This window comes from Myiozetetes cayanensis, unplaced genomic scaffold (genome assembly GCF_022539395.1).
Source record: "Myiozetetes cayanensis isolate MyiCay16 unplaced genomic scaffold, myiCay2020 scf20-37, whole genome shotgun sequence".
NCBI lineage: Eukaryota > Metazoa > Chordata > Aves > Passeriformes > Tyrannidae > Myiozetetes > Myiozetetes cayanensis.
The window spans coordinates 4,464,825-4,478,394 of record NW_026087412.1 but is presented as its reverse complement, the minus strand read 5'-3'; the positions used below and the strand labels follow the sequence as shown (position 1 = coordinate 4,478,394).

The 13,570-nt window shown below is 45.3% G+C and overlaps 1 protein-coding gene across 3 annotated transcripts in view; it reads right to left on the bottom strand.

The window, feature by feature from the left end:
- TTYH3 (tweety family member 3) overlaps nt 1–13,570 on the bottom strand; it is a 74,698-nt gene that overhangs the window by 17,531 nt on the left and 43,597 nt on the right. For all 3 annotated transcript variants that reach the window (XM_050317117.1, XM_050317115.1, XM_050317116.1), the window contains exons 3-9: nt 12,960–13,071; nt 12,105–12,325; nt 11,228–11,323; nt 8,618–8,690; nt 8,194–8,269; nt 1,371–1,426; nt 37–129 (exon numbers count right to left, since the gene is read on the bottom strand). In XM_050317117.1, the coding sequence (XP_050173074.1) occupies nt 37–129; nt 1,371–1,426; nt 8,194–8,269; nt 8,618–8,690; nt 11,228–11,323; nt 12,105–12,325; nt 12,960–13,071 (727 nt within the window). The remainder of the gene's footprint in view (nt 1–36; nt 130–1,370; nt 1,427–8,193; nt 8,270–8,617; nt 8,691–11,227; nt 11,324–12,104; nt 12,326–12,959; nt 13,072–13,570) is intronic.

Below are 13,570 nucleotides of genomic sequence, written 5' to 3'. Positions count from 1 at the left end.
AGGAAGAGCAGGGAGAGCAAACCTGAGGAGAGTTACCTTGGAGTTGGGGTACTCTCTGGTCGCTGACCTCAGGAGTTCCATAACATCATCCTGCATTTCTACCAGAGCCTTGTGACTTCCTGACAGCTTCTGCTCAACACAAAACATGCAATGTTTCAGCAGTTCAGGCCACATGCACCAAAAGGTCCCCTAGAAAAAGACTGAAATCCTATTTCCCAAATATTGAAGCATGAATGGTACAAGTTAAAGTTGTCTCAGCTGACAGGGTGCAGCTGCGATAGGGTTAAGCTTGAGTTTTACCAAACTGGAACTTTCCAAAAGGAAAGAAAAAAACTCCAAAAAACAAACAAAGAACAAAACACATACACAAACTGTACACACAGCTGGGGCTGGCTCTAGGACAGAGGGGAAGGAGAAAGAGAAGACATAAAGCACTCGAGTTCTCACCACAGAATACAGCTGGATTTTTTTTACTAAATCAGATGGATGAGAAAGATTTAATGTTAACATCAGAGGTTGTTTGTATTAGGGCTGCAGCCTTCACATCCCATTAAAGCATCCACGAGAATTTCACATGCAATAGCATGTCAGAGAGTACATGGAGCAACCAAGGAGTGCAACAGATAGCAACAGTGCATCACACCACAGCCTGGAGTGTTCTTTCCCCACCCTTTAAAATAGAGGAAGGCAAAAAAATCCTAAATATAAATGGTGAAGTAGCTGGGGCCTGCCAAATGGTGGGTGGTGTGGGCTCATCTGGCCTGTGATACATAACGACCAAGTCTGGGATGGGCCCAGGTGCTGTTTGTCAGCCCCCACACAAAAGAATAATGACTCACATTTATACTTCAGGAAGAATCCCTTGGATGTTGAAAGGTTTGTAAGAGGCATATGTGAAAATCACTCCTTCACCCACAGAAGCGGCTGCATTTTGGGAGTGGAGTGTTGCCACTGTTCAACCCAAAAGAACTTTCAAGAAGAGATTCAAAGCAGGAAGCAGCAGTTTCCCACCCTGGCATTAATTGTGGGTGCTCTGTCTCCACATTGCTGCTCTTAGACAAGCACCCTGTAAACAGAGGTACCACAACAAAAGCCATAGTCCTCACCACATCACACACAGGCCCTTCTGAGGGGGCATCCTGGACCTGAAGATGTGCAGGTAGTGATGAAGTTGGAAAAATCTCCTCCCTAAATCACAGTGCCACCTCCTGCACAGCTGGGAAGGAGCTACCAAAGCCTTACCAACAGCTGGAGTGCTCCCTAAAACCAACACTCTGCAACTTGCTGCATGCTGGCATAAAAGCACTTCACCTACACCCTGCAGGATGACAAGAGCCAGGGGTGAAGGGGGTTAGGGTGCTTACACTCACCTGCTGGAAAGGGTTGGGGTATCCAGCACTACAGGTCATGTAATAGCGCAGAATATCTATCAAGACACAAGAGAAGAAAGTCAGGCAAGATACATCACTCCAGCTTTGCAGTATTTTGCAACTGCCACGAGGAGGGTGTTCAGTTCTGAAAGCAATGCACAAAATGAAAATGCAATATAAATGGAATCAGTTCCCTCTCTCCATGTAGGACTACAGTGCGTAAATAGCACTAGAGAAAGGGATGTAAACTGCCTTTGGGGACAAAAGAAAGATTTGTTTCCTTTTCTTTTATTTTAAGCCAGTGAAAGGCAATGGGGCTGCTCCACTTAAAAAGTTAAATAAAACATAAAAAATTTTATTCAGAAGTCAGCACTATCCACTGCATAAACTTAAGACAAGACATCAGTCTAGGATAAATCTAACTACAGTACAGTGGAGACATACTCATATATTTCCAGATAGAACTGATACTGTGCTCTGCCAGCAGCATCATTTATTTCCAGGCTTGAAGACAGTGTTGTGTTCCTCTTCATTCAGATGTGTGTGAAACCAGCCCGGTGCCCTCATGAGCCCTCTATAAAACTACATCAACTGCCAGCACACACAAATTACAAATATCAGGCTTTCCCCTGCCACTCTCAATAATATCAAGGGAGGGAGCTCTGAAAGACTTGATCATCCAAATACCTTTAGATTATTTCTCAAACATTTACAGTTCCTCTTCAGATGAATATGGGTGTGCCAGCTCAGCAAAATCAAGGGTGATGCTGGCTCAGTAAAGACTACAAAAGCCCCAAAACACACATACCCTCTGCATTCCCCCTCCACCATCATCTTTTCCTCCATTCTTTTTAATCTTCTGTCTGTGACTTCCAGTAACACATATTCCAGGCTGCAAAGCTATTCTGATGAGTCCCAGCCCAGAAACCAGCAAAAGGCACAGCCAGAAGTGAGGGGAGCCATGAAGGAAGCAGACCTGACCGTATCCTGACTCTGCTGTGCTTCCCATAAATATTGAATGCACCTTTCGGCAAACCAACACGCTGGAGACCCAGTGGTACAACACAGACTGTCAGCTCCTGCACGCTGCCAATGCAACCTGACAGCTGTTATTTATAATTCATTAGCCTACTTTGGGGCAGCCTCTGCCAGCTGCTCCATCTCCCTCCCACCGACTCCTTCTCCGGGATGACTTACACTGACCCAGCCGAGCCTCTAAACAGCAATTAGCAAATTCTGGGCAGATAGGAGGGCAGCAAGAGCTGCTCTGTGCCTCACTTTGGGCTGACCGCAGAAGAGACTGTCTGCCACTACTGAGCCACGGAAAGGGCTGCTCCTCCCCAGCTCATAAATCACATTCAGTGGCTATGGGAAAATGGATTAAAGCACACCTGCACTTAGAGAACAGCACAGCAACAGCAACCCACAGCATCACACATGGTGACCCACAGGAGCCGTGATCTCGTCACCAATTTATTTTAAACCAACAAAACACTAATAGTATCTCTTGGGCTCCCACAGTGGTATCAAGTTTACGTCACCTTTGTAAGTGCAGTAAGTTGCATGACATACTGCTAATGCAGAGCCCTAGGAATGTTTCTTGAGGGCCTTCTGGATCATCCCTGGTGGGCAGATTAGAGATGAGAGTTCCTGATATCATAGTTTGCAGCTTGTAAGCCCAGGATAAAGATTGCTGGTTACAAGTGAAGCAAAAGGCAGCACAGTGAAATAAGTGCTTGCCTTGCTTCACCCTGGAAGGCAGGATCAACAAGGATTCACTGCGGTAGCACTGGCTTTGCTGCTGACAAGTGTGACATTCCATACATAAAACATGCTTCCCAAGATGACAGTGCCATCAGGAGCAGCTTTCCTCTGCACTGAGCCCAGTGTGCTACGAGCTGTGGTGCTTTAAAGCTCAGGCTACAATAGGCAGGGAAGCTGCCCTGAAGTGCTCTTGTGCTGCAAAGCCTGGAAATTAAGGACAGTGTCCCCTCCCTTCATAACACCAGGCAATGAGCAGGAGGCACTTTCACCTATTTTAAGCCTGGTGGAGGCTACCCTGTACATCACCAAATCTCACATTTCTGACCTGAAAATGGCTACACTAACCCATCACTTGCACTATGCTAAAACAGCTCCAAGCAATTTCTCTCTATAATTATCTTCCTGATGCATTTTCCTCTCAAGGAAAATTCCTAAAGGTTGATTTGATTTTTGAAGCTGGCCTTTAGGCGATCTAGTTTATAGCAGAAGGGTTAGGCAGGGTCACATCTGCAGCTGCCCATGCCTGCTGTTGCCAGCAACAATCCTCCTGACCCACCCTGGTACAAAGGCAATGCGGGAGCAGAAGGCAAGGAAGGGAACTACCTAAAATGCTTTATTTTTGCAAAGTCTGTTTTTCCTAGAAAGGAAAGTAGAGCTGCTACTAAAGACAGCTTCAGCTGCTAGAACTACTTTCTGCTTCTGCAACCATGGAGACTTACTACACTCACTTCAAAGCCCAGCCAAAATGCAAAAATGGCATTAAGCACCCGCCAAAAGGCAGCGAGAGGGTCTGTAGAGAGCAATCAGGAAAAAAATGCTAGTTCAAAAAAAAAAAAAATCCCCACACCTAGAACAGCTTTTCCCAGCCCTTCTTCATCTCTACTTGAGCATTCTCGAGGCAGTTTGCATTTTACATACACACCCAGAGGAGGCTGTCCCTGTGGGTTCAATCAGAGAAAGTTGAAGAATATCACCTGTGATGTCAAAGGAAGGCGACTCTTTTGGCTGGAGTTTCTTGCCCAGGTAATGTGCTTTGTATTCCTAGGAGTTCTGTATTCCTAAGGCACCAGCCTGACAGCAAAAGGAGGTATCTGCATAACGTTTACATTTCCCTCATATATCCTATTCTTGTATTGGTGAAAGCAAAGACCTTGTAGCCACCCCACTTGTCCTCCACTCAGAGCCTTCTGCTAATCAGGAGTCCAACAAACCACACAAGGAAATAGCTTCCCAATGCCAACATCAGCTCAGCAGGATTCCCCAGAGTGCTTCTTTGGGCAAACTCTTTTCTGCAGCGTTCTCTGAGCTCAGATAAGTGTGCAGACACCACATGCCCCACATGAGGTTTTGTCCTGGTCTTACTTCCAGAGAGGAAACTGAGGTGGTGATGGTGGTGTCAGTCCTCAGGTTCATTCAGGTCTGGGCTTCTAAGATGAGAGTGAATCAGTGAAAGGGCCAGTTAGGAGGCTGGGCATGACCAGAACACTCCCTGCTTATATCTGAGCAGTTCAGCCTCAGCATCCGACCTGGCCAGCTTGGCTGGACCAGAGGTAAAAGGCTCCTTTTTCCACCCCCTGAGGTTTACAGTTCCCTCACATGAAGTTGAGTGGCTGTTCACCACGCAGATTTCTGGGAGGAGAATCTGGAGAAAGCTCTTCCTGTTGTTTAGACAGATTGTGCCTTTTTATTTAATTTTACACAATAAGTCATCTGATAATAGCATAATATCAGTGAAAAAGAATGGGACTAGAAGATGGCCTCCTGCTTTGAAAATAAACATCTTGGCTGCACCAAGTCTTTTTACAAGCAGCAGGAGCCGATTATACAGCCACTGTTCAACTCCATTGGCTTTATCTCAGTTAATGAATACAGGGTGAGTTAGGCACATACATCAGCCTCTTCTGCAGAATTATTTAAGTATTTCCTTCTCCAGGAAACCTGCATTAAGGTTCTTTGCCTCCTTCTTCTCCCCCTCCCCATCATTGTTTTAATGCTGCACATTTTATCTGCAAAACGAGAACATCTCCTCTCTGGCTAAGAACATGACAATAATAATGCACTTAATCAGATTATTCTCAGCTCCATTAATTCCATTTAGATTTGAAAACAGCAATTAATGCATAAACAAGAATATTAACATACTAGTTGCCCAGTATTCAACGCAGTTATTTCTCTGTGAAAGCTACAACCACCAACAACAAAAAAACCCACTGCAAATATTGATGACTCAGTCCCAGTCTGAATACCAGAGCATAGGGAATCTTACAATATATTGTATTTAATAACAACAACAATTAAAGCAGTGACTAAAGACAAAATATTGACCCAGCACTACCAAGCTTCTTAGGATTACTTGTTAGTTCTTATATCCTTAAAATCAAATGGCAGCACCTAGCCCAGTATGAGAGATCCCAGCACTGGCCAAAAGCAGATACCTCTTTGGCAAGACTCTCAGTCCAACTTCAGTTGAAGTGATTCCTACATATATGTTAACTCCCCATGGATTCTTCTTCCATGATCTACCAGAGCCCCTCCACCCACTCACACTCCCTTTTCTTAGTCACTTCTTTTGTGAACTGAAAAATTCACAGTTGGGTACCCTGTGGTGAAACTTGCTGGAACAATCAAAGTGTTTCTGCCTCACGTGTTTATACAGGTGTTACTGTTGGAGAACATCATCCAAAAAGCAGAGACAGCAAACCAGAGAGTAAAAAGAGCCCATGCACTGGAACCAGGAGCCTTCAAACAGGGCATCTTCCTCTGAGAGGACAGCATCAATGCTGGCTCCCAGCTGCCTGCCCTGTCTCCTCAAGCTCATCACTCTGGTTGTGTATGTGGCTCAACTGATCCTCAAACCAGCTGCTACAATTTACAGCCAGGCACATTCAGGGGTACCAACACTTATTCCAGACTTTTCAAGATTTTCCTAAGGAGCCATTCTTGGGATTAAAGTGCCACTGAACGGTGCCACACCGCAGTCTTCCTGTCGTGATTCTCCTTCCCCCTCGTGAGGGTCCCAACAGTGGAGACCAAAAGCTATTTCTGCAGCTTCCTGATCATAAACTATGACACAGCAGTGAAAGCCCACATGGGAAAGGCAGAGGATTCGATCATCGCCCAACCAGCTGCCTGGTGTGATGGCAGGCTGAGGAGTTCGACTGATATCCTTCTGGCAAAAGGGAAGAACACTCACGAACACTCAACGGCTGCCTAACAGCAGGGAGCTGACACACCAGCCACCCACAGAGGGGCCACCCTTCCAGCTCCAGCCTGTGGCAACACCTGCTCTTCCTCCTCTTCCCCGTTTCGCTCAGCCCCATTCCCTGTTATTTATGGAGCCCTAACAACTGTTCTAGCTGGCGGTGCTGCCAGAGCAGAGCCTGATTTCCCCCGGGGGAGCTGCCTGTCCGTGCCGGGGAAGCGGGAGGAGGGAATGTCGGTCCCGTTTGGCCTCCAAATGAACGGCCCTCATTAACGAAAACTGCGGGAGCCAAGCAGACAAGGACAACTGAAATGGAGAAGGAGCACAAAGGGGCCTTTCTTCAGTTTCCCAGGGTCAACCTGATTGCTACCAAACACGCTCCAGAGCTGATTTGGGTTACCAAATTATCACAGCCCACAGTTGGCACCAAGCATCAGATATTTCCCCTTGGCCTCACTGACCCATTTGCCCCCTTGAAAAAACAGGAAACCAGCTTGGCACCTGAAGCCACATCTTTGTCACCTTCACAGCCAAGACAGGATTTTCATCTTGTGCAGTGTTAAACACTCATTCCCTTCCCTCACTACATCTCTTTGTTATGAAGAGAGCTGCCTGGCTCTATCATGTCCTTCCCAGGAAATCAATAAATAAGGCATGCCAAAAATAAGATGTAGGGTGGCAATATCAAGCTGTACATACCCTTTTATTCTACATTCAGCCTCCAGACACAAATGCTTCTTATTGTTTCCAATCCCTGCATCCACAGCCATAGTTACATGCTTAATTTTCTACCAGATGCACAGAGAGAGACAGCATTTGGCTAAATACCCAGCCACACACTTGACCTTCTGCACACACACAGCAAAGATTCTCTGATTCCACTAAATAAGAACCAGGAAAAATGCAAGTGGCTCCTTTTGCAAATCAGTGTCATTGCTTATTTGTGTTTTATCATACACAGAACTAGATAAAGGAACCATCAGGGGAGAGAAGGTAGGGGAAAAAGTAAACTTTCTTAACTAAGTGAGTCCTAAAAATACTTTTCCTTTTAGTATGCCAGTATCTCTGCTGGCAGGCACCAAGCCACCTTTTTTTGTTAAGCAATGGTTCTGAGTGCCACTTTTGCCCCCCCTGAGGTTCAAATTAGAGGCACCCCTAATCTCACCAGCCACTTCAGTCTAAATTAGGAACAACAAACCCCAAATCCATCAGTGCTTCAGCTGCATGCCACTGTGTTGCAGTAATATTATTTTAAGTGGAACAGGATAAGCAAAGTGGTCAAAATACTGCATTTATAATGGAAAGGGAAATTCATACTTCTTTGTGGCAGTTTCCATTAATTTACTCTTCCAATTAGCTTTAGAGAAGCTACTATTTGTAGCCACCATTAAGATAAAAGCTTACGTGTATTTGTTGATAACAGATATAAAAATAAGAATTCCAGATTCAAGAATATAGAACCTAAGAGCAAGTTTTTAAAATGACAACTCAAACTGCACACTGCTCTTGCCACAGTTCTGTCACTTAGAAAGGAGAACAAGAGTCAAGAGTGCTACATTTAATGCAAAATAATGCAGGGACTTCAGTTATTCCATCTTATCAGTTATTTTCACCTAAGGATCAAGGCAGAAGAAAGGTTCTGAAGGTTTTTCTGAGGCATACATCGACACTTCTGACCAGGGTATAAATACCTCTTTGAAAAAAACACACTATTTCCAGAGCTCCACACATATTGTTTTCCCACTGCATGTCAGCTCCTCTGTTTCAAACACAGCCTCAAATTCTCAGCCACTGCCACGCTCCTGTGTGACAGCTGGGGCTGCAGAACCCTGTGCCAAGGCCAGTCCCAGCACTTACCAGGACTGAGCACTGCATTCTCTTCAACCACTTTGGAGATATAAGCATCAGGGTTGATACAGAAGTCACTGGAGCCCTGGATACGTGGAAGACAAAAGGGAGAAGGAATATCAAAGCACAGTAGTATCAAAGAGCAGTTGAGCCAGGTTAGCATCAGAGAACCTTCTGTTCCGGGGGTGTTTCAGATGCTGAGGTCTCTCATCGCCACCCCCACCAGCACTGCTTTACACAACCACAGCAGTGCTGGAGTACGAGGAGCTACCACGCCACACCCAGGAGCAGCTCTGTGCTTTTCCTGGATGGAAATTGCCAGGACAGTTACTCAGAACAGGATATGCTAAAAAACAGGCACAGCACAACATTAATCTCGTGTCTGCTAAACCTGCAGCAAAGAGCGGATGGGACTTGGATGAGAGCCACTTACCACAGCGACAGCCAGCTCCAGGCCCAGGGATCCCCAGCTGACAATCAGGGCAAACACCCCAAGCAAGCACACCCTGTGGGAGACAGACAGATGGCAGATGTAGCAGCCCTGATTTCAAGCAGTTCCTTTCACAAGATGTATTATTTGGAGTCCAAAATAGTTACCAAACCCATGAAATTATCAACCACTAACTGTATCTTCAGATAAACATTCCTGTTTTAAATGTCATGGACAGCAGCAACCAGAGAAGTTCATGTCCAGCTGTTGGTTCCCAGGTTGCCTGCCCTGGGGCTGCAGGGGAAAGAGGAAGAGTGTGGAAGCAAAGTATTATCCTGATTCTAGCAGGGAAACCAAAGGCACAAAGACACTGGGGTGGTTGTAGGGGAGGCAGATTGGGAGGTGGATGACCCATCACTTTCACTGTTCTCTTTCTGGACTTTATTTTCCAGGTCCAAAGATAATCAAAGAGAGATATTCTATATAAAGAAAACCTCACTAACCCACGATGACCCACATTTGGACAAATCTCTCCTGTGTCTACAATAAATGAGGTTTTTTTGGTGTAAGCACTGCATGGCTACAGACAGTGGGAGGAAACACTCAGCCCCTGTTAGGACACCTGACTTTGGTTCCAAGCTGCTGCACCTGAACAGCACCTAAGCAACCCACACAGCTCCAGGAGAGACAGTCACCTGCAGGCAAACAGTTCACAGCAGCAGTTTAGGTCCCTGCCACTGCCACGTGTGTCCATCTCCGGACAGATTTAGAGTTTTGTTCTGACAGCTGGACCTCATTACCGACAGAAATAGTGGGAAGTGTCTGCTGTCAAGCAGACACGAGGCAGAGGGATGACAGAGCAGTGGTCGTGGTGACATTCAGCAGGCACACACTGGTGGAAAAGGCTTTTGCACTTCCCCAACCAGCACATTAGCTCTTCACCCTGGCTGTCAGTATGAGTGGTAGAGATATTCAGGCAATAGTGCTCCTCAACTCCCTCAGGTACAGGGATGCAGACTAATAAGCAGTTTCATTTTATGTATCTCTGTCTTCAAAGTAAAGGGACACTGACTTGCTCTCTTAGGGATGCTTTTTTCCCTCAGGCTTTGAAACATAAGCAGATTCCTTCCCACTCACACCCTAAACAATACAAAAAGCTGTTCATAACCAAGATATTCTTTATTCAAACCTAGTGCAAGCATCTCTGTGAGGAAGGGACATACCCTTTTTCTGCTACATTTGTCTCACTGAACACTAGAACTTTAAAGAATAAATTTATGGGCCTCCATTAAAAAAAAAAATCTATCCCTCAGTTTACCAACTTATTTTAATTCCAAGTAATCCTTATTCTGTGAATGGATCTGTGGCTTATCTTGCAGAACTAAGGGAGCTTCACCAGCCTGACATCTGCGCTGCACTCTGAAATAAGACACTAAAGACTTTATTATGCCTTTTCCAAATGGACACAGAAATTATCAGCCATGGATCAGCAAGGTTCTGAGGTTTTATGACATAAGGACAACACAGCTTGGTGCCTCCAGCTGAGCATGTTAATCAATAAGACACATTTGTTGTTTTACTTTAAATGAAGATGACTGGGTCAGTAACTGATTGCTTGGCTAAAAGATCTAAAACTGGCATTTCACCATCTTGCCTGGCTGTGATACACTTGCTTCTTTATGCCATGTGCTCCCTTTGGGGAATGCCTTAATATGAACTTCTGGCTAAAAGGGAATGAGATTCTAATTTAAACCCTGGGTTTGCCATCTGTGTGTACACTTGGACTTTTGTCTGTATAACCTGCCAGGTATGAAATCATCTGGCAAATAATAAAATTGAATACACATTCCAATTATTAATGGCATCACCACGTACCAGGATAAACTCTTGCCCATGTCAGTTGTCAAACTGTCACTGTGTTTATGGTACCAGTATCTTTGCCAAATATGCCAAGCTACACCAAGCTACGAGATGGGGAGGGGAATAGATTTTTCTTGCAATGGGGCATTTTCAGTGCCTTTTAGAAATAGTCATGCATTAATATCGCAGCACCATGGCAACAAGACTCCTCCTCATAACTGTAAACCATTGCCTGTTCTCAGTTTAACATTTCTCCAGGTGTGACAGCCCGAGGTAAACAAGAGCAGATCGTGACACAGAAGGCATGCTACCAGGTTGTGCAGACACATGCAATGCTCATCATCAATTAACAAACACCTTCCCAACTGGAGAGAATTAAAGGGAGATTTTTAAAGCCTGTAATTTTAAAGGAGGATATTCACATTGCTATCTCCCAGTAAACTGAAGCTACCAAAGCCACCCAGTGAAAAGCAGACTGTGCAGATGAGTTCCTCATCTTTGATGAGAAAGCAATGGACACCAGGACCACTGCCTTTTATAGCTCAAGAACCTTCCTGTGAGCATCTCTTGTATGTGGCCCTAATCCTGCCCACAGAGCTACACTCTACAAAGTCACTCCTCTCTGAGAGGCAAACTTAAAATGTTCAGTTTCAGATGTCCTCGATATCAACTGACAATAGCCAGAGGTTCACACTGGCAGGCACTTGCATTCAGCTGGCTTTCCCTGTGCCCTGTCCCCAGGTCAGGACTTACCCCATAAGAATGGCCCTGGAGTTTCTAATGAGCCCAAAGAGCACCAGCAAACATATCAGGACATGAAACAGGAGCAGGCCCAGGTATCCCAGCCACCTGCAGAAAACAAAAACATGGTCTGCAAAGGAAAACTGGTGTATAAAAAGCACAGATCAAGAAGCTGGTGTGATTTATGAGGAAAACATGGCCCTTGTTTTCTTCAAGTAAAGTGACTAAGCTTCCACTAGTGACTAAGCTTCAGAGACCTCTGGCTATTTGTGGGGTCTGGAGCTGAAGCAGATAGAAGCATTTACACAACACACCCATCATACACAGTAGTTGAGAAATGAGACTGCTGGTCTTGTTCACACAATAGTATGAACTTATATGCAACTGGCCACCATTAAAAGAAGAAAAGGCACTGAAGCTTCTTGAACTTCATAGACATTTGTTAGGAAATGCTTTGGTTATTTATTCCACATGTGTGGATAGAGGTTTTCTGTTGTGGAATACAGCTGATGCAATCTTTTCTTAAATATGTTTAATAAAAAGGAATGTTAGGGTGCGGTGTTAACTTATGGAATGACTGCACTTTTCTACTCTATTTAGTTAATCTGTTCTACAACCATGGTTTTTTTCCCCATGGTTTGTGTGCTAGAACACAAACTACAGATTTTGAACATTGAGAATAAGTTTCTCTTCAGCTGGTTGTAAACACAGTTTAGAAAAAAAAAGTTGTTGTGCATTTTGATTTAAACTGGATTCAGTTTTGCTGTAAAATGAATCACCTGCAGTGATATATAGAGCCTCTGGCTCAGACATCCAGAACGTGCACACAATTTCTGCAGAACAGGCCAAAGCAGACCCTACAACCACTGCACTACAGCATGTTACACACCTGTACCAGTCATAGAGGTCAATCTGAATCGCCAGCTCCTCCAGAGACACCTCTTCATTCTTCCAAAAGGGGATCTCAGTTGTTTGCCTGACCAGATCATCCAAGAGACTTTGCACTTTCTGGACAACATGCAGGTAGTCTGTCTGCTTCGTGAACATCTCCTCTAGCACCAGTAAGTTGGGTTCCACTGTTTGGTTCAGGGCCACTGCAGTATCCAGCACCTGGAGCACAGGAAAGCAAAAGGAGGGAGAAGAAAAGAAAAAAATTGAAGCACAGGAAGTCAAGGAAGTTAAAGGGAAGTCATTCTTGCTAGCAAGTCATGGACAGCTTCCAGATTACCAGTTCTCTGCTTTAAGAGGCTCAGACTGCCTACCCTTCAAAAGCAACTTAAAAGCATCTGTAAGAGAGATTGTTTGCAAGTAGCCCAGTGATGGTGCTTTAGCTGAACCTTTAACACACATCCACATTTTGCAGCCATCAGGGTTGCGGTGCAATACCATGAGATTAGAGGTAGCACAGGAACAACTGAGGGTACTAAAATGATACATTTTACTAAGAGATTTGTCTGCTTTGGCCTGCCTCCTCTTCCTGTTGTGGAAGAGAGCCGATCAGAAGCTGTTTTTAAACCTAGCAAAGAGAAGACTTCATTTAACAAGCTGTGTTTGCTTTGATATTTTTAGAAGAGCTGAAGAAATCACCGCGCCATTAACGGAAATTTTAGCACATGTCTAAGCCCAGATAGGAACGAAAAACAGGAAGAGACACAGGCGCAGCCAGACTGGAGAGGAGAGGTGCTGAGCAAGCCTGCTCATTCCCACCCTGCCCATATCTGCTGCCATCCCTGCCGGTGCTCACCCGGTCCTGGACACCGGCCACGGTGCGGTTCGCATGGCGCAGCGAGTACGTCAGCCGGTGGATGCCGTCACTGGTCTCCCCATTCCCATAGAATCCCACAGCAATCCCGGCACTGAGGAGAGAGAAAGCAAGAAAGGGGAGAGTTAAAGCCAACAGGCAAGTTGTGTAACACGGGGCTGCAGCAACTTCCACAGGAAGGGAAGCCACTGCCTTCCCAAAGGATGCCTGGGGTGATCAAGCTCCTCGGCAACCGCTGGAAAAATACACCTGTAAACATTCACAGCCACCAACTGTCCTCAAAGCAACCCTGTGATGAAGGGCAGAACACAAGATGCATATTTCATTTATGGTAAAATAATGCAAATCTGTCAGAGAACTGCCTGGTTGTCCGTGGCTGGATCTGAACTCCCAAAAATCCAGCCAGCCATGCAGCTCTCCAGTGGCTCCTGCGAGAGCTGCCATTGCTGTATCAGGAGACGTGCTCTCTCTGGACATGAAATGAAGATTGTTTTGTTACATTTGTTTAAAGCAGGACAAAAAGAGCTGGCTGTGACTGCTTGCCCATGTTGGTGGTGGTTCCTTTCGATACATTTTGCATGCCCTTTTCTCTA